The following is a 25,568-nucleotide window of genomic DNA, read 5'->3' on the forward strand; positions in this document are numbered from 1 at the left end:
GTGGCATGAAATGAAATCAGTCGTGGCAAGGTATCAAAACTTCTATTCAGTGGGGACTGTATTGTGATCTTTGAAAATATGTCAGCAATGTGAAGTGTTAAGCTGTATTCACTTAACTGTGTTTACTTCTCAAGTATTGTATATTTCTGTGACACCGGTGAATAGTGAATTGAGGGAGACAGGATAGAGTAACACACCCTGCACTGTACAATTATCTTAGAGGTGAAAAGTACACTCACCAGCATGCTATTTGTATGTACTTCATGCTGAAATAATTTGCTGTTGTATGATAGAGCAGTGGGAAGGAAAATACAAAATGTAGGAAGGAAAAACCTGCCATCAATACCGTATTCTCTTAGACAGAAAGTGCCCCAAAGCAAAAAGTACAGTATGAGATGAGCAGAGGTAGCTTAAAGGGATGGTATGATTTTGGTTGAAATGGGGCTTCAGGTTTTCAACTTTTTTGTGTGTGAGAGAAACCTCTTATGAAATGTGAAAGAGCATACAATTGTAAAAGGAATTCAGAATATTTGATGAAAATTGGTTTTGAAATGGCTGAGATAACCAAAACAAAGAGATCATAACAAAAGGTGGGACCCACCATTTATCAGGGCCTCTTTGTTTTTAATACTTTGTGTGTGTTTTTCTTGTTGATAACTCAGTCATTTCAAAACCGATTTTCAGCAAATACAGTAACTTTGAATACCTCCTATACAATAAAACATTTAAATCCGAATCCCCCACCTCAACCAAAACTATACCACCCCTTTAGAGTGCACTAGAGGCATGTACACAAGACTGTATGTTTGGCTTGAATAGTTGTCTTGTGTGTGATGGCTTTTAAAAGCTTAGTTTTACAGCGCCATGCTCAAGTGCACATCATGCATGGATGCATAAAATCCAAATCCTGCTCATGCGAGACTGCAGAAAAAAAGCAAGACATGCAAGTCATTACATACACCAACTGTACATGTAATATATCACGTGTGCCACTTCTAATTATGCAGAGGTGATTATATTCTATGTGCACTCTTCCATACGTGGTACCAATGTCTGCATGAGTTGGCTCATTTGGCTTCTACTAGCTGTGACAAGTGCTGGTAGTGTAATCGATGTTCTAAGTGCAGACCTAGCCCGGGCCATGTGATCTTGCGGCTTTTTGCAGGTACATCGGTCGCACAGTTTAGAGTGTGTGTCACATTGAGACTTGTGTTTGTACATCAAGGAGTGGGTCGACTACTGAGTAATTTGTCTCATGTACAGATTCAGAAACACAACATGAATTTTCACAAGGCTGTACAGTAGCTGTAGTCTGTCAACAATCCAATAAGTTGCTTCAAATTTACCTCGTAATTTTCTGTATTTAACCATCAGCTTTATATCATCCTTCACTTCTCGTACTTCAGAGCACAGATTTAATATATTACTGGTATATCAATTGAATTGTTGTCTCTCTCTCTTCAGCAATTTTAACCTGTCATGTTGTAATATGCAATGTGAAAATGTATCAACAGTTTCATATCATGAAAACATTTTGAAGGTCTGTAGCATGTACAAGACCAGAATACTTGTACCTTACTGATTGATTTTTGCATATTGATGACATCATTAAAAAGGGTCTCCTTTAAAATGTGTAACTTGAATCAGGTTGCATGGGTTTTTTTAAACACTTTTAGGGAAACTACACATTTTCCACAATTTTGTGACTGCAGATCAATATAATTCATATAAAATACACTTCATTTCTACATGATGAAAAACAAAAGTCATGTATCTGATAATGGCAACAACACATTTTTTTGCCTCTTGCCCTGGGGAATACTGTGAGAGAAATGTTTTTGGAGTTAAACAAGAATTTAGCTTAGGATTTTAAATGGCAATACAATTTGTTCGCTGCAGCCTGGGGTAATGTATAAAATATCAAGAATTGTGCATGACCCTTCATATGGCATCTATACCCAGGCTTGCTAATGTCCATCTGTTGCTAGTCACACTGTGAGTGTTCATATGTTTTGAGTGCAATGTCAATATACAGCAGACTCCCAAGGTGGTGTGCAAACATTTGCATTGTCCGCTAGATAAAAGGCAGATGAAATGTCAGGGTTTGTAATGACATTGTTTTGCCTGTAAACATGCAGAGAATGTTAAGTATCAGTGAATGGTAATCTTGTTTGTGTGTGTGTCCTTAGTAATTCTTTCTGAATGCCATGAGATAGTTTGTGAAAGAATGATGCTTTGAAATTCAGTCCTAATAACTGCAGATAGAATACCAAAGGCAGATACAGCTGGCATAATTCTATAAAAACTATTTTTGTCATATTTGAAGGTCACTGCACACAAGTGTGTTACTTGAACCCGTTGAGGACGAGTCCCGAGTATACTTGGACAGGTGTCTATTGGAAATCCGTGTTGTAGCAAAATCAGTCCATCCTCAACGGGTTAATATCTGAGGTTACTGAAAATGAATGAAAGGTCACACCTTAATTCCCAGCAATATAAACCATGATCTCAAGTCTTCTATCATTGCTCTTTAATGACCTACAACATTTTAGAGATTATGCTACCTTTCAGAGAGAAACAATTGGCACATTCACCGTCCTGCAAGCCGCATGCGATGACAGCTTCATTTTATTTTTAATTCCATTTATTGATCTGAGTATCATGCAACTCTGTTCTATTCTGTTGGACCGTCATACTTCAACATTTTAATGTTAGACGAGTATGATCATGCTCAATAATTGTGTCAAAATGTAGGAAAAGCCTGAAGTCAGAACACTCAGCAAAAGCATATAATCATATTTTGTGTATTGATCATAGTAGGAATAGAAAAGTTATATGAAGGGAAAATGGTCCAATAAATCATACAAAACCTAGAAAAAAGGCACAGTGTATAGATGGCATATGGCCCAACACATTATGTTATACTTTTAAAGTACAACATTGGAGGAACCTCCTACAAAAAAAAAAAAAAAAAGGACAGAACAGGATGACTATTTTGCACAAAGAAGAGTTATCCTACAAACACATACTGTGTTAATAAATACACTGTACAGATTAAGGCATGGGTGACATACCGTGCTGTTTTCTTGATATAGCTACAGTGTAGCTAGAAGGGTTATTATATTGATTTATTAAAGAGTTACTGAAGTATAAATCTACAAAGCACAAATGCACCATGTGTGCAGTGAAATATAAGCTGACCGTATAGTATCACAGATATCTCACCATATGTTCCACTCACGCCCACATCAGAATAGTTGGTCTGTTTTCCCCCGCAAGAGTCCTTACTGTCCCAGGCCAGGTGAAGTGTTTTGGATCACAGTGCGAGTGGAATTAAAATTCTGTCACCCCAATCTGCCAAAGAGATCCAAACCGTGATGAAAGCACCTGACTGGTAGTGGTAGTGGTATACAGCCGGATCTTGTCCTTATTTTGCCAGAGCGAGGGAAAGGAAGCCTCTCTCATGCACATATGAATCCAGCAGAAGACTCACACACCAGTGCCAAATACTATGGCCAGCTAGTCAACTCATTGTATTATGAGCCATACAGTTCACCTCAGTATACTCCTTGGCTGCCGGGTTTAATTCTTTGCTTTCTTTTGATAAAAGCTAGTGGTACTCCGGTGCGCACACATGCACACGCAAGGTTGCATAGCTTCTTTTCACCGCATCAAACACACCTCCCCCCCCCCCCCTCTTCTTGTAGAGGGCCTATTATGATAATCGTGCATCCAAATAGCTGACAGCAGTTGTGCCCAAGCCCATTATGTGTGGCAGGCAGGAAGATAGGGCATGGTTGGGTGATCATGCATCAATGGATACCAGGGGTGCCCCCAAAGCTCTCTGAAGACTTGAAACCTTGGCTTAAGATGGTAATTGGCTTGGTACTAGTTAGTGTGTTCCTCTCATTGCACTAGATTGAAATAGCAAAATGTTGAATTAGTCTCCATAATGTGTATATGGTACAGGTGTACCATACATATTTTTTTGGGGGGAAACTTTTTGAAATGATGATAGAGCTCGAGGTGGCAGTGTGTTGATTGATGCATGGGCAAGAATGGGAAACAATTTGTCAGCGTAAGGAGAATGTGTATGTTTATGTACATGTGCATGTGCGAATGTGCCTGTGCGTGTGTGTGCATGTGTGTGTTGAAATGTGTGCCTGCTTTCATGGACAGAAAGTGGGAGAGAAAGTCATATCTTGCATGATCGTATACACCATTACCAGCTGCTTTTTTTTTTTTTTGTGCTCACATTGCTTTGCCATGTAGTTGTTTGATTTTATCACATGAGGAACTGATAGGTATTCATAATCAAAAAATAGCAAATAAATGTTGATAGATGGATTGGGAGTTATTAAACTTGATAGAGGATATAGGCAGACAGCAACCAACAAAAAGTGATAGATACAGTGTAGATAGATAGAAAGAAAGATAGATAGATAGATAGATAGATACAGATGTAGATAGGTAGGTACAGTGTAGGTAGGTAGGTAGGTAGGTAGGTAGGTAGATAGATAGATAGATAGATAGATAGATAGATAGATAGATAGAGATAGGTAGATAGATAGATAGATATATTTATAGATAGATACAGAAGTATAGATAGATAGGTAGGCACAGTGTAGGTAGGTAGATAGATACAATGTAGATAGATAGATAGAAAGATAGATAGAAAGGTAGATACAGTAGACAGATAGATACATGTAGATAGACAAACAGATAGATAGAGAGGTAGATAGAGAGGTTGATAGATAGATAGAGAGGTAGATAGATAGAGAGGTAGATAGATAGATAGATAGATAGATATAGATAAATAGATAGATAGATATATAGATAGATAGAGAGGTACAATGTAGATAGATGGATAGATAGATAGAAAGGTAGATAGACATGTTGATAAACAGATAGAGAGGTAGATAGATAGAAAGGTAGATAGACATGTTGATAAACAGATAGAGAGGTAGATAGAGAGGTAGTTAGATAGATAGAGATGTAGATAAATAGAGAGGTAGATAGATAGATAGATAGATAGATAGATAGAAAGGTAGATAGAGATGTTGATAAACAGATAGACAGAGAGGTAGATAGATAGATAGAGATGTAGATAGATAGATAGATAGAGAGGTAGATGGATAGATGGATAGAGAGGTAGATGGATAGATAGAGATGTAGATAGATTATTAGATAGATAAATAGATATATAGAGAGGTAGATAGAGATGTTGATAGATAAATAGAGAGGTAGATAGACAGATAGAGAGGTAGATAGATAGATAGAGAGGTAGACAAGATAGATAGAGAGGTAGATTATAGATAGAGAGAGAGGTAGAAAGATAGAGAGGTAGATAGATAGAGAGAGAGAAGGGGGAGGGGAGAAGAGCAACAGAGAGTGATAGTGAGATACAACAGAATCAAGTTATGTTAGTGGTCAGAAAATCTTGTGTAACTACTTACTGTAAATACCCAAACATGTACTTTATTGGGCATGATTATACTCACAAATAAGATTAACAAGCACAATGTTTTGAGCGCAGTGCACAGTAAACGTGGACAGATGAGATTGGTCAGTCAGCGTTTTGCATGAGTGAGTAATGGCATTATGCTGTTGCACTCTTCAAGGGAAATAAGAGAGGTATTAAACTCTAAAGGTGGGCACCATTTGTTACAATACCATTAGTTGTGTGCAGTCAGGAATCCTGTACATATTCTAATGATTCAAAATTTGAGGTTTTTTTTTTTCATAGGACTACGTGCTGAAAATTAAGACTTGTACATTTAGATACATTGTAAACTACTTAAAGGTTTTCTGTAATTCAGGGAAATGTTGTAGATGTTTGTTTTAGTATAATCAATCAAAAATCTACAGAGTAAGGGCACTCGGTAAAGACAAAAAGTGAAAACAAAGAAATATTAAGAAATTTTAATTGTCAATCATTGATGTGTATGCAGGAAATGTCAAAATGTGTTATGTTATACACAAAAAGCACTGGACTGGTGGGGGCGGGGGTGGCCTGGTTTACTGAAATATGCAAATTTCATGCATACCTTTTGAACAAGGTTATCCCTGTCAACCAGGAACCTTGTAGAGGCTTGCCCAACATTGCAATGACTGATGCATGCAGACCGTTGTGGTTTCAAGGATTGAAATGAGTACTGATTGAAGTGATTGCCTTGAGTACTCAAAGGTGGATACAATAGCCTGTGAGTGAATTCCTTAAAGGCAGAGTATAACTTAATGAATTGTAATTTGTATTAGTAAACTGTTGCATTCAGTGACAGTAGTTTAACAGAGGACTTACTGAGTGTGCTCTTTTCCCTGATGATTTTTATTTTTTTTTCATGGCTGTTTTGAGGGACAGAGCCTGGGTGCAACAAATAGTCAAAATTTTTGTCTTAAGAAGTGAGGTTCGTTGTTGATTGAAGGAAATTTTAAATAAAAATAGGGTTAAAGGGTGTGTACAGTTCTGGTCGAGGTGAGGATTTAGCTTTTAACATTTTGGGAGATATTCAGAACCCACTCTATGAGATGTCAAAGAGCATACAATTCTAAGGGGTATCAAAAGTTTATTTGATGAAAATCGGTTTTGAAGTGGCCGAGATATCCAAAAACAAGGTGAAACAAAGAGATCCTAATAAAGTTGTGGCCTGTAGTCTTTTATCATTATCACTTTTTTTGATATCCAAGCCATTTGAAAACCAATTTTCTTCAAATAAACGTTGAATCCTTCTTAAAATTACATGCTCTTTCATATTTCATACGAGGTTTCTCATTATCTCACTTAGGAATTTAAAAAACATGAATCCCCACCTCAACCAGTACTGTACAGCCCCTTTAACCTGAAATGGGATAGTTTCCTCGTTTTGTGAGAAAATGTTAAAGGCTGCTGTTACAGAGAAATTTCTAAAGGACCTTCAAGCAGTGCTACTAGTGACTATTATTCTAATAATTCAATGGACTGAAGTTATTTGTGAGGGCAGGGAAAAAGAAGGAAGACATTACATTCATGTCTCAATGGAATGGAGGGTTTTACCTAGAATGATGGAGAAATATTTCAGTTTTGTATCTCTGCAAGAGCATAGTTCTGAGGGGACTGTGTGCATAGGGAACTGTATGTGAGATATTCCTATCAGTGGTATGCTCTTTATTGCTCTCTCCTCTCTCTCTGTCTTTTTTTTATGTCTGTCTCTCAGCTTTCAGAGCTTTCTCTCTGGTCTATTTTTTATATGAAATATCCCTAATCCTCAGACATGAAGTCAAATATCTCCCTTTATTGTCCTCCCTTCTCCAGCAGATTTCCTTTTTTCATCTTCTTCTTCTCTTCCTTCAGCAAGAATACTTATCAGTGAATTTTCAGGACTTATACCTCAAATTGTGCAACCTCAAAATTAGTTTCCTCGATTTGGAACTGCACCATCCAAAAGAAAGCAGCTGGGAACGTCATTTCTTTTCCTCTCTTCTTGCTCTCTTGATCGTAAAGGAGCCTCCAACCGGAGTCGGCGGGGAAGAACGGAGAAGAAGCAGCAGAAGGACGGCCCACCTCCCATGATGAGGACTGTGGTGCGGCTGTGGTGTCACGAGGTCTGCCGGACGTACTACGACAGAATTGTGGCCCACGAAGGTGAGGAAGACTGGGCAATGAAACCTTTGAAGGGATAGTATAGTTTTGGTTGAGATGATGATTCAGCTTTTAAGTTTTTGCCAGATGATTAAAAAATCACTTATGAAATGTGAAAGCATAAATATCGTATAGGAATTCAAACTTTGTTTGATGAGATTCAATTTTGAATTGGCTGAGATATACAAAAGCAGAGTAAAACAAGATGATCCTAATAAAAGGTGGGTCCTATCTTTTATTATAACTACCTTAGTTGGATATTCTCAACCATTTAAAAGCCAGTTTTCTTGAAGTAAACTACATGGTCCTCGTAGAATTGAGTCTTTCGTATTTCACAAGAGGTTTCTTATAATCTCACAGAAAGTTGGAGAAGTGAAGTCTGCCCATCTCAACTAAAACTATATCATCCTTTTCAATACAAATTCATGATTTTATACTGTCCTTGCTTCTTCACATAGCCTCATGTGCTTTTTGTACCAACTATCAAAGAATATGAGTGTTGCGCTCTCTGTTTAAAGTGAATTTTCATCCCATATTTGAGTGAAAAAGTGTGAAATATAACAAAACAGGGCAGTATGAGTTTTGTTAGATTTGAACATATAAGACAAGAAAGATAAGTGAAGTGTCAAGTAAAGTTAAAAGCAAGGATTGTATAGTGCAGTTCAGATTAAAAAGTTAAAAAGTTCCAAACATGAATAGTCCTGAAACATGCTAAGTGGAAATTACAATTGTATGTGTCTTTTTGCTGCACAGCATGTAAAGTTGAAGACTTTGCTAGTAAATTTATTGACTGATTTAGTCTTGCTTTATCTAGAAGATATTTTCAATCCTGTAACTTGTAGCTCAGATTAATCTACATTATAGTTTATTTTCATTGTCATAATTATCATTCTATGATTTAATAATTATTGTTACCATTATCATTATTCTTGATCTAATTATCATAATGATTAACTGTCATTATCATCATTTTTATTATCATTACTATCATTAATAGTAGTAATAGTACCAGTATTGTTACTATTATCTAATCATCATTGATATTACTATCATTTGACAATTTTGATGTAATGGTGACATTTTACACCATTCTCCCTGTTTTTTCCTGACCACAGATCAGGCTTGGTTTAGAAGGACTCTGGAGGAGGTGGTCGACGCCCACTTCTGTGCAGGACCACCTCAGAGGCGCAAAGCATCACCCCCTCCGCCCGTGATGCCTGACAAGATTGAGGTATGGGACTCATAAGACCGTCCTGCGAAAATGTTTTAAAGGCATGCTTAAACATATGGGCAGTTTTAATTTCTATCCAAAGGAGAATAGGAACACAAGTAGAAGGTTTTCTAAAGCTTGTTAGCAGATAGACAGACTGATAATTACATGGATATACACAGGATACAATAAGTAGATTGACAGAAAGATGGATACACTAGCTACATGTAGATAGATTAGATCGATACAATATAGAGAGATAGATACAATATACAATGTAGATAGATAAACAAGATACAGATAGATATATAGATAGATAAAAAGATGGATGAGAAGATAGATAGATAGCTAGACAGACAGACAGATAGATAGATACACGTAGATAGATAGATTGATAGATAGATAGATACAGCTGTAGATAGGTAGATATAGATCCAAGATAAATGTAGATACACATTGTACGTAGGTAGATAGATACAGTAGGTAGATACTGAGATACTGTAGATAGACAAATAGATAGATAGACTGATATTAGGTAAACTACATGCTGTATAGACATGTTTATAGAGAGAGACATCACTGAATGAAAGAGGAGTGGATAGGAATATATATATTATGTATTATAGCAAATCAAATCAACAAGAGAAGATTCCAAACAGATCTGTATATCAGTTAATTGCAAGCCTTAATAGTCGACAATGAATATTGGCTCATCAATCACTCCCTTCCTGCCCTCCTCTCACAGGAGACGGACAGTAGCCAGGATCGGGAGGAGTCAGCACAGCCCTCCACTCCTCACAGCCCCGCCCTTCCTGCCTCTCCCGCCCCCACCATGAACACCTTGGTGACTGATGCAGCTGGTCAAGATGGTATGTGTGTCTATCCTCAACGGCTGTGGTATTATGCACCATTTGCTGCCCCTTATCTCTTTCTCTTCATCTTGGGGACATTTGAAGGGCTTTCTCTGTAATGTTCTCTTCCAAAGATTTGTTTCACACTGCATCATAATGTGATAATGGTACTCCTACACAGACACACCAAAAAGGAAACATATGAATGATATGACTTACTTTTCAGATACATGGCTTATTTTTGTAACATTCAAATGCATGTTTATGCCTGGAATATGTTAATCAGGTCAGAAGTGAACATTTTGTGGAAGTTGTATCTCTTCTTATGAGAGTTGTCAAATATACTTTTCAGCTGTTTTTTATACAATTTCAGAAGGGTTTCATTCACCTTTCTTGAGTTGACAGAACTTCAATGCCTTTTCCACGTTGTGTATTCCTTGCAAACTCATCTAAAATGTGTAAAAGTTGAAAAAGTAGGAGTGAGAAAATCCAAAACAAGCTAGAAAATAGTAGAGCAAAAACACAGTTCAAATAATGACTGTTGTCGGCTATAGAGTCTTGTTATAGCTCTCTACTGTTACAGTGCCTTGTGTGTTGAGTACCTTGTCAGGGTATTGTGCTGTTGTGTGATCCAATGAGATCCCCACTTTGTGGACTATAAACACTCATCTCAGTCACTGTGTTGGGTTGCTTTGGTGGACACACATACACACATGCACACCAAAACTTCTCACTGTGACTGGGTTTTATCTCTTAAAATTCTATGGATTTTCAACTCGGAGCAATGTAATCAGCACCAAGCAGTTTCAGAAGTCTTCATCTACATCTCTATGCTCTTACTCCCAGGTGGTGATGGGTGTTTCTCATTCCTCAGCCTCTAGCAGGGCAGGTTGACATGATCAAAGACATTGCCCAGCATGTCGATAGCCAATGATTTAACAACAGCAACAGCGATGACCGTTGATGATGATGTCATATAAGCATCAGCAACAGCACAAAAAAACAACAACAAACAAACAAACAAACAAATCTTACATGAAGATAGTCCCTCTGTTGTCCTTTGAATTTCTGCCACCCTACTTAGTTTTTTTGTCTGAAAGTTCTAAATTTTTAAATCTGTCGTCAGACTCTCTTATTAATCTTAGTTTGTTAATACATTGTAGCTTCCAATGTGCAGTCCTACAAGCTTTGGTCTAAAATGCGATTCCTTCAATGTCTGCTTACTTTATTCATCTCCTCTCTACTCTCGTTCATTTGTATAATATGCTCTAAATGCTGCATGAAGAATTATTCAACCATTATTTAAAACTTATTGACTTGATCGCAATCCATCTGATCATTCATACATCATAATATGCTCCTGTATATTTTTCACATTGTATTGCATACTTCTTGCTCATTTGTTGTATAAGTTCATGATGATTTTTGCTTTTCACACTTTTCCTGTATCTCACCCTTTCTGCCTTGCATGATTGCTTTTCTCTCCATGCATTTTTTTCCCTGCTTCCATTCACCCCAATGTGCTTTCATGTGGACTTCTTTGTGAGTGTAGTTTTGGCTTCTGGCACTCCTCTCCCTCCATGCTCTGACTCTGGCACCCCTATCAATGTGAGTGGTGCTGACCCTCTGGCATTAGATGACCAATCAGAGATGAGCATTGAATCAGGTCTGTTCCACTTTGCTCGGTTGTGTGGGTGGTGAACATATTGCTTCACCCTTCAATAACTAAAAGTACTTGTAGTCTCAATACTGATATTCAGAGTAGTGTACAAGAAATGTCTGTAAGTTATATTGAACTTTAACCTTGTGTCTGGATCTCCAAAACAACATCATGGTAAAAACTATGAACTTCACAATTTCCAAGGAGCTATGAGAACATGTTTTATCTTCAACAAAAAGATTGAATTTCAGGAGAATTTATAACAGTAATAGTGTTGTGATATCATAACCTAATACACAGAATGAAAATTGAGGTTTACATACATGTAATTTGTTAATTCACATACGAATGTACATATTCGATGGATTCATGTTTCTATAACCTCATAAGTGTGCACACATGTAATATACAAAATGTACAATGTACGTTTTGGTGCAAGTTACCCGTAAGTGGGTACTAAACCAAATTGTTACTGTGCAGCAAATTATGAGTTTAAAATGATTACATTTTTAAGTTCTTTTTTTTTTAGAGAGATAAGTACTATCATGGAAATACAGTGTACGTCAAGTACATGTTTTAGGGTACAGATTGTAGTTGTATATCAAGTGTATTTTTTGTTAGCAAATTCAAATTTCAAAGAAAGGAATTATTTTCTGAGATGAAGACAGCCCATCTTATGATTACAATATCTAATGACTGTGATTTGACGGAAGTTTAACGTTTGATAATGTGATCAGAATAATTTGCCCTTTAACCATATGATGTGTTAACATTTTTTGAATGGTTAATGTCACTCTGGATATTATGCGAGTTTGTGTGCCATTGTTCACATCTAATTCAAAGAACATGATTGTATATGCTGGTGTGAGAACATTGTACGTCAGGACGACATTCTTATCGTTGGGTTTGTGTGTGATAATTTCTCACTGAAGAAAGAAAACTACCGGGCATATCATGCTTATTCATACACGTTTTGTAGATCTTCAGTTACTATTTGGATCAGAAGGCGTCGAGATTACTATATGGTTTCATTTGGTCAAATCGCACTTACTAACCACCAGAAACAGATGATTTAATCGTGATTATTTAGATCGATTGACATGGACATGCAGTGGAATCGCCTTGCTACTATCAAAAGCTGATAACTTATATGATGAAAGCTTATGTGGTGGAATTCAACTTTAACTCTGCAAATTAACATGATATTAACTTTAAAGGGGAAGGCTAGTAACTGATCAGTGGGAATCAGTGGAAATGCTGGGAGATGATTGTTCCAATCCTTATGGGATTCATTCAAGAGTTGATTGTATATCTACTGTTGTGTGAAAATTATTTGCTTCAGAATGGTCTCATATTCAAGTAATGTGCAGTTTAATGCTTCCAGGTTAGCGTCCCTGGTCAGTGACGGAGCATTAATCTGCACATTACTTGAATATGAGACCGTTCTGATTCAAATCATTTTCACACAACAATAGATATACAATCAACTCTTGAATGAATCCCATAAGGATAGGAACAATAATCTCCCAGCATTTCCACTGATTCCCACTGATCAGTTACTAGCCTTCCCCTTTAAGAAAAGGATGGTAAAATGTGTGGGTGTAAAAGTGGAATTGCAGATTTTTTAACAATTAATATGTGTTGAATGAGACAATTTGATGTTAATTAAAGTATGACAGATTTTGATGTGTGATTTGAGTGCTAAGTACACTGTAATGATATTGAATGAAACCATGAAGCTCTGTGTGTGTGTGTTCTTTTTTCAATGATTAGACATATCAATTATACATCGTGCTATTGCGTCAAAATGTTATTTTGAGTGTATTTTTGCTTCCAGGATTAACATTGCACAAAAGTCACCTGAAATGCCCTTTCCAATGCATCCTCTGTTTACAGACATGCTTGAAATGAAATATTGTCGCTTCATTAAGACTATGTAGATCTTATGTACAGGATAATTGCCAATGTCCAGGAATGACCAATAGGAAGCAAGATAGTTTAAAGCATAACATGGATCACTCATGCAAATACGAGCCCAGTTTACATGTATGTACAGACGAGGTTGAAAGATTGAGTTAATTGTCATGATGTACGCGTGTACACTACATTTTGTATACATACATCAAAAGTGATCTGGATATGTGCAACTCTTTCACTATTTTTGCTCTTGCTCTCTTGTGCATTGCATCACTTTTCCTTCATCAAGCTAATTATCCTCATGAATTCATATCATCATGGTTTCAGATCCTTTGAAGTGCAGACAAACTAAACTGCCTACATGTATATCCACATTTTCTCACTGTTTAACACATGCCCAATCTCTTGTAGATATGACCTTTTATTTTTTGGCGTATAGTAGAAGCATGCCCATACTTCAATTGTGCAATACTGTTAATAGTAGAGTACAGAAAGTTTTTTTTTACCATTCATGCATGTACATGTACTACCATTTGCTGTTTTATTAATTTTGCTTCCTATCAAATTTGTAACTCTCCATTTCTTCTCCTCTTGTCATTCATTTGCTCTTTAATGCTCTTTAAAAAAAAAAATCCCCAAACCTACACCTTCGCCCACCCATGCAACCACCAATGCCGCTCTCCGCTGCTGGCCGACCAACTTTGCGGCTTGATTGCGTTTTTAAACCAACACCCGACGTTTGTGACCCTGCAGCCGTGAGCTCCCTGGATGTCCCCATTGATCTGAAACCCGAAGCGACTACCGACCAGCCTTCCATACCAGCAATAGTTACTGGTGAGAATTGCCTGACCCCTGACAGCTGTGTGTGCTGGCTGAAGGAGAAAAAAAATGCCATAATCACGAAAGGAATTTCTTAGAAAGAATATAAACAAAAATAGCAAACACCCAAGTCCAGAAACACACCAGTAGTAGCAGCTACACTTGTATCTTGGGAAAGTTTGGTCTTTTTGAACTAGTAGGATATGGTGGGGTGAGGAGGAAGGGAGTGGGGATGTGAAATTGAGGGGGAGGGGAGAGGGATAAAATCACTTTTCATCACTTGACATGATTTAGAATTTGGACTCCAGTTTTGAAGTCAAGATCTATGACATCGGTCTTACCTTTTCCTTAGCAGTATAATGACTTTAAATATAGAGTGTATTTTTACTTGTTTTCTTTAAAACTAATTTAAAAATGCATTATACAACCAACAGTTCTGACTACTTTTGTTTCACCAAGGGCACTCCGAAATAATTTTTAAGCAAGGCAGTATCCGGTATACGAGCATAAACAATGGGATATTCTGAACTATGCGTATACAGGCATTGGTTCAAGAAAATAGCAGTAGTTCATACATGTACATGTATTTCAGGATGGGTGAGCAAACCAAAATCTGAATCAGTGCTATTTCTGCTGAGATTTTTATTGCCATGCTCTGTGTATTACTAATAGTCAAGCTACAGTTGAGCACAAAGACACACTCTGATTCCCCATATCAGACTCTTTATTTGCAAGCTTTAAGAAAAATATCCCAAACAAGGGCCATTGGAGGCATGAAGGAATGTGGGTGTAGATGCCATAGTTTCTTTTTTTTATCACACCTATTGTCGCAGGTCACAAAAATGCTATCGTTGTGGCTTACATACAGTTGTATGTGTCCATGAGTGGTTTGTTTGCATTTTTCCCATTCTCTTTAATCCCAATAAATGTTGCATGACTTAACTCTAATACATAGTAGATGCAAAGCAAGCATGTGGCCATCTGCAGTAAAGAAATAAAAAAAAGAATGCAAAGTGAGAATGAGGATGTAGTGATAGGCTGGTATGTATTGTACAATTGATTCAAGTGGCCTTCATGTGGAGACACTGGTTCAAAAATCTGCCGCTGTGTGACTTTATGTCTTGGAATGGTGATTGAAATGCTAGACAAATATGGCATCTGCTTGCTCAAGCTGATACATATTTGAAAAGTTAAACGTGTGGATGAACCCTAGTGCCACATCATTCTGATGTACATTGTATACATGTATTTGCTGTGCGTCCATTTACTCGTACCATCAAATATCTGCCCCAAATGCAGGAGGCCAAAATTTATATTCAGTTAGGTGATTGGAACACTGAAAATGAAAACAAATAAGAACCCCTGTTTGTGAAGAAAGGCTTCAATGGTTATGTGTAGACAACAATTTTTTTTCCCCAAGATTTTAACAAACTGGTAAAAGGCTTGTACACTGTACATGAAAAAAAAAATGTATGTCCATATAATCATTTTACTAAATGCATATCTGTATTGCCCCTTGATGCTGTCATAATATGATGATATACGTACAATATATTACAGAAGACCAGTGGTACAACTGTCATACAGCATCACCTCTGGGGTTTTGGGGGTTTGTTTTTTTTTGCATCGAAAATTGTCATCAGACTTTGCACATTTTCTTTGTGTGGTTTACTTTGTGGCATACACCTACACCGCACATTGTCCTAGATGTACATATTTCCTGTATGCATGAAAGCAACTTAGCAGTCCCACTGATATTATCTCTATCACCAACACCCACAAGGCATGGTTGAAAGCATGACAACTACATTGTATTGTTGTGTTTGTGTGTAGGTGTTACTGTAACAGTATCTGCTCTCTTCATATTCACATTCATAATGAAACACACTGAAGTGTGCTCATCCCAATATTCTGTGAGTGCATGCCTTCAGTGCCATGATTCCTACCACAAAGCTATTCTGTCTTAACTTCACGCTTCCATTTCCACACCTGAAATATCTCTTAATTGCATGCAAGTCTGTTTTCGAGCTTGTTTTAATAAACAAACCCAATTTTAGTCACACTGTAGAACATACATTGTAATGTTGTCAAAAAAGATCAAATCTTGGGAATAATGCAAACACTATACTAGGCTTCTGAATGTTGTATGCATAATAATTATGCATATGCCAGGACTTGACATTGGCAATGGCCCTATGGCCCAGGGCCACTAAAATTGATGTTGGGCCACCAAACTTAGAAAATGGTGGCCCAGTTGGGCAGCTAAGATTCAAAATGGATCGCTATATACATTTTCCTTTTATTCATTTCCACTACATTTCCCTTGTTTTGGCCACTAACATTTTAAATTCTATGACTTTAGTGTTTAGTTTTGGCCACTGGAGAAAAAAAAAATAGTGTCAAACTTTGCATAAACTGTATTAAAACCATTTGATCTCACTTTGCTATCACTAAACAGAAGGATGATTTTTTTGCTTGGTTTTGAAGTATGTGTAGCTCATCTCCAGTAAAGAAAGGACAGATACAGCATGAAAACACTGTTAAACAAATTATAACTAGCTGGAAGTGGTTTTGAACAAAAATGTGTATTTTCATTTTTCAATTTGATTGATCCAATATTTTCCCTAAGCTCTGATAACATACATGTAGAATACATATTTATTAAAGCTGCAAATGCTTACACACGCATACGTAACACTAAAAGTGTACCTATTATACTTAATTGCATAGTGCTAGTGTACAATTGTACATCAATTCCTATTAGCCTGCTTTGCGGGGCAACAGTTTGTCTCTACTGTACAAACGTAGATGCTGCAGTGTACAGGTGTTGTGTAAATTCAGGACCTTAGTCTCAAGGGTAGGGGTCTACATAAAGTTACCGATAATTCAATTCATTGACCTGTAAATGAATGCCCCCATGCCCGTGGATTGTTTTTTTTTTTTTATTTCAAATATATGTTTTAATAGAAGCTTAAAATATTTCTGTGAGCACTAATCCTTTAGTGGTCACCCAGATATGAATTCAGGTTAAATTTTTCATTGAATACATGTAAGCATTGATCAGTAAGTTCCCCTGGTCTTCATAGCACACATGGGTTCACAAAACAAGAGTTCCGTCTTCATCTGTATCTCTTTAGAGCAGGAACTATTCTGTTTGTTGTAATTGTAATTGATGCCTCAATAGATGCTGGTAGTTATGTCTGTGTACAAAATTTCAAGTAGATATATTCAATGTCTTATGTATGTACCAATCAAACTACAATGTATTTGCTACATGCTGCCTTTATAAAGTATTACTGTACATCTTTTTCATTGCTAGTTTGTATTTGTATTGTAAAGTTTGTATTGATTACATTGGAGCTTTACATAAGGAGATACAGTATTCATCGCATAATCGGGACAGGTTGGGAGTAGCAACTACGGCCCCTTTAAGCGAGGTGCCCGATTTCACGATGAGTACTCACCATACACTAACGGCATACGACATGTACATGTAGTGCACACACACACACACACACACACACACATGCATACTGACGTACTGTACATGTACATGAATACACAACCACGCTACCCCTCGGCGCGACCCTCTAGCTCATTCACAACTGAGGAAGATTGTGACGTACGCACAGATCACAGTGTATTGAAAGTTGAAACACTCAGAGACAAGGAATTTGGACTTTGCCCTCAAAGTGTATGACTGAGATTAAACAACGTACACAGCCTGAGTTGTGTGAGCGAGGCATGTTTTTTTAAACACATGTATCAACAAAATCAAAGATCGCTTGAAGAAAAATTGTCCCGTTTATCAGAGGTCCCCGCCCGATTATCCAGTGAAAATAACGTGCATTGGAAATGTTTCTGGGAAGCATATGTCATTTAAGCGAGGTTCCCGATTATCAGATGCCCGATTATGCGATGAATACTGTATGACTAGAATCTGATGTAACATATACGTAAATGCCCTCCTTTTTATAGAGCATAGCACAGACATGCCAAAGAAACCTGACTGAAAGTGGATCAAACTCAGCACACTGGTACAGCTGTATGTGCAAATGCATGTTGGTCGGTCACAGCTGTTTTAAGGAGTTTTAAGGAATTCATGTGGCTGTTTACTATGAAATGTCTGTAGATGACAGATTATTGATTGAAGAAGGGACCAATTTATGTACATTGTCAGCTGGGAATGGCAAGATAAGGCACTCCAGGAAATACACACACACAAACAAAAAGAGAAATCTCTGGTGTGTTAGTTATTTTGTGTTAGATACCATCTTTATAAAGTAATATCTATGAACCTTGGATGGGGGGGGGGGGTGGAATAAAAGATTTCAATAAGAATCTTTGGTTCAAACATGTTATGTGCTATGGAAAGGCCAGCACTGGGTAGATCTTATACTGACAGATTTAACTAAATACAAGTTTAATCAGTCTTTTAAACATGGGACGAAAAGGAATTCAGTTGAATCACATAATCCATGAAGTCATCATGTCATGTCTTCCTTCATAACTGGTATCATGAATAGACACTTTTTTTTTTCTAATAATGTGCAATATTTTCCTTTGCATACAGGGTAGTTGAACACTTAAGACTTTTTAAGGGAAACTGATGCATATGGGCGTGGGAGTTCATATCTAAGGCTGATTCTTTTTCATCTTTTCCCCCTGGGGTCGTGTTGATATTGCGTAGATCTCGCTCCCTCACCGGAGCCGAGCACATCGCCGAAATTCCTCCAGCCCGTGCCCCCACCCCCGCGGACCAAGACCCTGGCGCCGACCCCGCCCTCCCAGCCGGCCATCCAGCCGGTGCTGAAGAAGGAAGGGGAGGAGAGCAAGACGAGGCTGGGGCCCAAGCGGGGCGTGACCTTCAAGCCCGGCCTCATCCATGACGACGGGCAGGCAGAGAATGAGGATGTCTTCAAGGGGCCGCTGATCACCAACGAACAGGTGGGTGATGAGTTTGACAGGATCGGTGGTAGCCACATCCAACCTCTTTCTGTGTTTCATATCGTTCCTGAGGTGACGAGGCCTCGTATCTTGATTATCGTGCTAGTATCAAATACCATATGTCCTTCAAAAAAATTACAACGGGACCCTCTGCAATGATGATTTTTAAAAAAGAGAATCAATCCAAATACAATTTCAGCGTTTGAAACTATAAGTTATTACCCACATCTTGCAGAAAACCCCATCTGATTTGCTTCAGAGGTCAAAGAGAAATGAGGATTTTTGTGGAGCATGTCAGGAATCCCTTCCCTCCAAGTTCTGTCCATTGTGTTCAAACATTGATATGCAGTTTAATCATATAGGAAGTTATCGATGAAAAAAATGTGATTGTAATTTTTTGGGGGGACATACAATGTACTGTACATTAAAAAATCTCCTAACTCAATTTTGAGTACTGATGTGAAAAATACATATTTGAGTTTTCAAATGGTACAATTACTTAATGTGATCCCAAATAATGTTTTGTACTTGATGTGAACATGGACTTTATTTTTAAAGAAAATGTTGCGAAAATAAAAAAAAGTTTTTCACTCTCCTGAAAATGTATGATTGTTGAGATATGAGGTCCTATCACCCCAGGGATGATATGCCAGCCTCTGGCATGATTCACTTACCCCATCAAGTCCCGGGTGTAATTTTTGGTTGCAGAAATTATATGTATCATTCTGCCAACATCAAATTGGTAACTCTGGATTTCACTGCATAAGTGTACACTGTATCTTACATTGTACAAAAGGGAAAATTAGACGGAACTATCTACATGTAGATGTATTCAATCTGAAAAATAAATTAGAAGGAAATGTCCAAAGGTTGCCAATTTGAGAGAGAAACAAACAACATTATTTGGGGTTCTTGATTCAAGAATCAGTAATAAATTAGGATGAAAAATTCTGCAACTGAAGCAAACTACTATAGATTCAAAGGGCTCAAATGAATGTTTGTTTGTTTGTTTTTTTAGGAGACATTATGACACACCAACAATGGGTACTACAAAAAAAAAAAAAAAAAAAAAACAGTACAGCACCAAACCAAGAAAATGCAGCCTTTTAGACTTTTTTTTTTTTTTTTTTTTTTTTTTTTGGGGGGGGGGGGGGGGGGGGGGGTTAACAATGAGTACATAATCCCTGCAGCTATCATGATTGAAAGGGGATTAAATGAGACTATTAATCCCTATTCAAACCCAAAATGACCTTCAAGCTAGATGGTAAGTGAATGTAACTTTATACATTTGGGTTGGCTTTTTGTCAACTTTTTTTTTCAGGAATAAATTCAGAGCTAATGAACACTTAGTGGAGTGACACGTAAATGATATGCCCATGTGATACATACAGTAGGTAATCAATTACGATGTGTGTACACTGTACCTGTTCCTTCTTGTTCAGTGCTGTTGGTATTAGTGTTCCGAGTGCTCATTTGTTAAGCTGTTTATTTCATCTATTTTGCTGTCAAACTCCTACGCATTTGTATTCTGTAAATCCATTGGGGCACATCATTTAACGCTTGGTAAGCCAACCCACAGATGAAGGTTGGGCAATCATGAGGGTTATTGAAGATAATTTGTTGAAATATTCATGCATGGAATTTAGGTACCTACAAGGAAAGGAAGATACCTACTGTTATTAAAGCATGAATTTTTTCGTGGCATGAAATTTTCACAAATTGCCATTGGCATTCATTGCATATGATAGTGTAGAAGAACTTTTGCGTGCGTTTACATTTTTCAAATCTTGACTCTTACGAATTTTGCAAAATTCAAATGCACACAAACATTGTGGATTTTACAGGGAAAAAGCCATTTTGTTTCATTGTATTCAATATGTCCATGTCGAAAAAGAAAGGAAAATAAAACAAAGAAGACGTTGGAACACATGCAATTTCCAAGCATGACTAATGTGGAAACATTCTTTTGGAAGAAATGAGAAATGGTCAATGCTAGTTAATGACAGAACTACAATCTATACAGTTGTAGAACTAGACAGTCTCAAACAACACATCATAGAGAGTCTCATCAAATAATTTTATCTTTTTACCTGAAGTTGCTCCTATAATCTTCCTCTGTCAATCATAAAGAAGGACAAAGATTTTGGATTGCTTCACTTCACTCAGACGTGAAATACAGACAAGGTCTATCATGAAATACAATTTGTCTGACTCATTGCCCTTGAAGGGTAGAATATAACAGCATACTACATACATGTAATTATGTAGTTCATTCTGAATGCTTTGTGTAATCAAATTTCCCCTTTTTAAATATAATCTTAAACTTGTAGGCCTTTCTTAATAGCTTAGAATTTGACCCAGGAGAGTAAATGAAGTGAATGAAAAAACAATGTGTTTAAAATCAGACAGAATTCTGCCAAAGGGGGTGGATTCTCTGATAAGTCAAGTCTTAGTTTGATTTGACCTCAATATAAAATTGCTACATATGTAGTCTCAATGCACCTACAGACTGTATGCTTATTGATTCAAAATGGCAGAGTCACATTCTTCGCAAAGACCAAAAGGTTTCCATTTTAAAAGACATTACCTGACTATGAAATTCAGTTAGGAGGTAATGAAGATAATACCACACTTTTTATCTTTTAAGCCAATATCAAATTTCTCAATTTTTACAACACCTAATGTATATAACTTTGCAGTTTCCTTGAATATGTACAACTTTATCAGGGTGTTTTGGTGATAGACAACACATGAGTATTTACAGCTGTTTATGCTGTCTGTGCATTTGTTTGTGTTGCTCTATCATATCTTAGGATGTCATTGGGAAGAAAATGATTGCATTAGTTAGTTGGTTTTTTTTCATATTCAGTACAAGTTCTTCTCAAAGAAAAAAATCTTGACTGTAGGCCAGTTGAAGCCGTATTCATCTTTTGACGAAGATTCTAACCAGTGGTCATGAGTGGAGATTTGTGCTTGCGTTCACCTTGAACGCTCCATTCTGTGGGCTTTAAAGCTGCAATGAATACCAGCGTCCCATAATTTGTGGCACCTTTGCTGCTCAGATCGTGTAAAGTGCAGTGCTATTGTGACCATTGCAGATCACTGACACTGGCTGGCTTACAAAAAGAGAGAGATGAACTAGAAAAAAGGGGAAAAACACACACAAAAAAGGACCTGCTTCTGAGAATCAGCACTCACCTGGAACATCTTGAAAGAACTTGTGAGATTGATGGACAATAAATACTTGATTGTTTACATGGGTTGATGCATTGCCCCCTCGGATACTTCGGTCTCTTTCTAGTGTACACAGCATTTAACAAATATGTAGTGTATTCAGAAGTCAAACTTGTGCAACTTGCACCAGTGTTACTATTCCAAAAGATTCAGGCAGTTCACCCATATGTGATCATAGTATTAGTTCAAATGCAGTCCATAGTATTTTCATAAAGCCCTTTGTGTCGACTTTTTGTTTTCTGCTTTGCATTTTAGGACAAAACTTTTCATGATATAGTCTGTTTGTTTGTTTGGATTTATTCTGAATCATTTAAAAAATCACTGATCATCAGTGAAGAGTATTGAGCGACTATGTCTAAAACAACACTTTTATTACCCAAAGTTGTGTATTCGTGTTTAGGCATAGCCAATGAACACGCTCTGTGATGTTAAAGTATCAGGAGGTGTAGGCCGTAGCCATTCAACACTTCGACACTTTCCCCATCAAATCATTGCTACATACTTGACAACATATTTTCTTAATCAAACAGAATTATATATGATTTACTATTGGTTGTCATGGCAAAAACCAAATTCAGCATTTTGCATGGTATTTTCTGCAATGTTAGGCCTACAGACAAGAGAGTGAATTTTAATGATATGATATATACATTTGCATCCTTATTAGACTATTTTAGCTCAAGTTCACTCAGAATTTGTGCTACATGTGCTAAACTGACGTGTATGTAGTGCACCATACAGTGGCCTTTTGTTTTTGTGTACCTGTATGCCATGAACAACCAACAAATGCTTTTTGTCCTTGTACATTCCATCAAATATTCGATAGATACCCCAATCTCTACAGATCAATGCCCAACAATTAGTTTCCTTGCATGGCCACTCAGATTGAAAGAATATCAAGAAGGACAGGCATCAAAATAATACTGAATTGCTTGCCCTTGTCAGCCGCTCAAGGCAAAAATACCGCTTCCTTTCAATACATGTAAAGAAAATCAATTTAGCCATGAACCCACACTGTCCTTTTTTCATTTATTTTAAAATATTTCATTTAGAAAAAAGAAGTCCGATTATTCAGCTGATTTAAACCTAGTATGAAAATGTGAATGTCTTTTTAAAATCTATGTAAACTGATTACTTTGTGTTGTTTGATGGTGTTACCAGAAACCTCTCTCCCTCGGGATTATTGTATTGTAATTATGATTTTATCAAACCATCACAATAGCAGCTTCGTGTTTGGTACAACCATTTTCTGCAAGTTTGTGACACTTTTAGTGGAGCAGAATAAGGATGAATATTTCTCTTTCTCTGTCCCTCCCTCTTTCTCCGCATCATGTCTGTGTGTCTGCCTCTCTCTCTATCTTTCTCTTTCTCTCTGTATACACCTTCATGTTTATTTGTGTGTACTATAAAAGCTGTTTTTTTTGTGAGGGTTTAATTTTCACGAAATTTATCAACTTGAAAAGATTGGGAATTGACAGGCACTATCAGGGCTTACGATAGTCTTGGTGTCAAATTGCAAAAACAAAATCTCACAAAAATCTTTGTGACCTCCCCATTTGCGAAAGTACATTGTGCATGTAATAGTTCTCACAGTTTCCTTGTGTCTCCCAGTCATAATCTCTTCTAGTTATTCACACATGAGAGGGGCAATTATGACAGTCTATCACGTCTACAGTAAAACCAGAAATTTTTGCATGCATTTTTAATTTTTTCCAAAATTAAAATGCAGATGAAAGTTCTTGTTTACACTCTATCCATCGAGTGCCAGTGGCAATTTGTGAAAATTTCATGCCGCAAATATTTCCTGCTTTACAGTATAACGTTTTATTGTCTGCAAATTAACTGTCTCTGTGTGGCTGCAGTCATGACCCGTGCCCTTTGCCTTGTTGTGTAATTCATATTGTTTGTCATTCATATTTCCTGTCCATAAGATAGGCAGTCTGCCTTTTATGTGACACTGAACAAATGCATACAATCATTTCATTTCAAATCATTCCATTTTATTTCATTTCATTTCAAATCATTCCATTTTATTTCATTTCTTCAAATCATTGAACAGTCTACAAATGTTCAGCTTTTCATTGTGTGTTTTACGTTGAATACATGTATGCTTTCGTGCAACCATTCAGTCATGGACCACATGCACCAAAACACGTGGCTGAATACTTGTAATTGTGAACAAGCACAGTGACAGGATGTCTGCTCATGAACCCTCAACTACCGACATATGTTTATCATTTTTAGGGAGCATTATGGATGATGTACTTTACAGTCTCTGCTTTTCCTGCTCTATGTCCTAAAATATAACCTGTAAAATGCATTTCTATATCCAGAGTTTTTATTTCGACTTGAAGTTTAATAGATAACAATGGAGCAAAATGAAATGAAATGATGCCATCTTACTTGAGAACTCTAATAGTGATGTCGCCCTCTTGTGTCCTTATTCTGTACATGCTTCTTGCAGTTGATGGACCCTGGAGAGGACTTGTGTGCAATCACCTTTGCCAAGTACATCCCCATCGGTGGCAAGGAAGGAGGTACATATATGGCCAGGGCGAAAGTGTGAAGTTACAGCCATTGCTACTGTTTCTTTGATTGAAAGCACCCCAGTTGCACATTTAGGAAAGAAAATGAATTAATTGCAATACTGGGATGCAAGAGCAATTCTACATAGAAAAGGAAAAGCAAGTGCTTAAACATGACTGTCAAGAATCACGGAGGTGAATTTTTCAATCCTTGCAGGAAGAAAGAAAGGAAGGAATGTATCTGGATATGTGATGATTATTAGCAATGATGTTATAGTGCCATGCTCTATAGAACCTTGGGTTGCGAAGCTCTCCCAGGGGGGCCGCAATGTTGGCCAAAAAATAATAATTAAAAAAAAAAGATTCACATTCGATTTAGCTGGGCCTCAAAGACATTTTAAGGAGCCAAAGTGGGCCTGGGGGTAAAAATGGTTGAGAAGCATGCCAATAGAGCATTGACTAATAAGTATGCAGTACAGTTTGATATACAGTAGCTGTCGCTCTACTCCATTTGCTATTGGATTGATGACAGTGGTTTTATTACCATCATCACTGCAATGTTATTGAATGTGTAAAGGGTACAGTTACATGTATACTTTAAGCTGCACTGCATTGTATTATTAGCTTTAAAAACATGCTCAAGGGAATAACCTTTGGTTTTTGAATGATTGTACATTTATATTGTATACCAAGTATTAAGTAAACATAGATATTGAATATGTCGTTTTTCAACAACAACAACAACACCAAAATATTGAGGGTATTGTTGATAATGTACAAGTGTAAT

General features: G+C 37.1%; 1 protein-coding gene across 1 annotated transcript in view; it reads left to right on the forward strand.

The window, feature by feature from the left end:
* The window catches only part of LOC139733293 (dynein heavy chain domain-containing protein 1-like), a 146,149-nt gene that overhangs the window by 91,926 nt on the left and 28,655 nt on the right, over positions 1–25,568 (forward strand). Inside the window, exons 57-63 of the mRNA XM_071644130.1 lie at positions 7,484–7,621; positions 8,734–8,849; positions 9,574–9,703; positions 11,232–11,345; positions 14,010–14,090; positions 18,766–19,022; positions 24,721–24,793. Coding sequence (XP_071500231.1) covers positions 7,484–7,621; positions 8,734–8,849; positions 9,574–9,703; positions 11,232–11,345; positions 14,010–14,090; positions 18,766–19,022; positions 24,721–24,793 — 909 coding nt within the window. The remainder of the gene's footprint in view (positions 1–7,483; positions 7,622–8,733; positions 8,850–9,573; positions 9,704–11,231; positions 11,346–14,009; positions 14,091–18,765; positions 19,023–24,720; positions 24,794–25,568) is intronic.

This window comes from Diadema antillarum, unplaced genomic scaffold (genome assembly GCF_040938485.1).
Source record: "Diadema antillarum isolate AM-2024a unplaced genomic scaffold, OU_Dant_1.0 seq00000467_RagTag, whole genome shotgun sequence".
NCBI lineage: Eukaryota > Metazoa > Echinodermata > Echinoidea > Diadematoida > Diadematidae > Diadema > Diadema antillarum.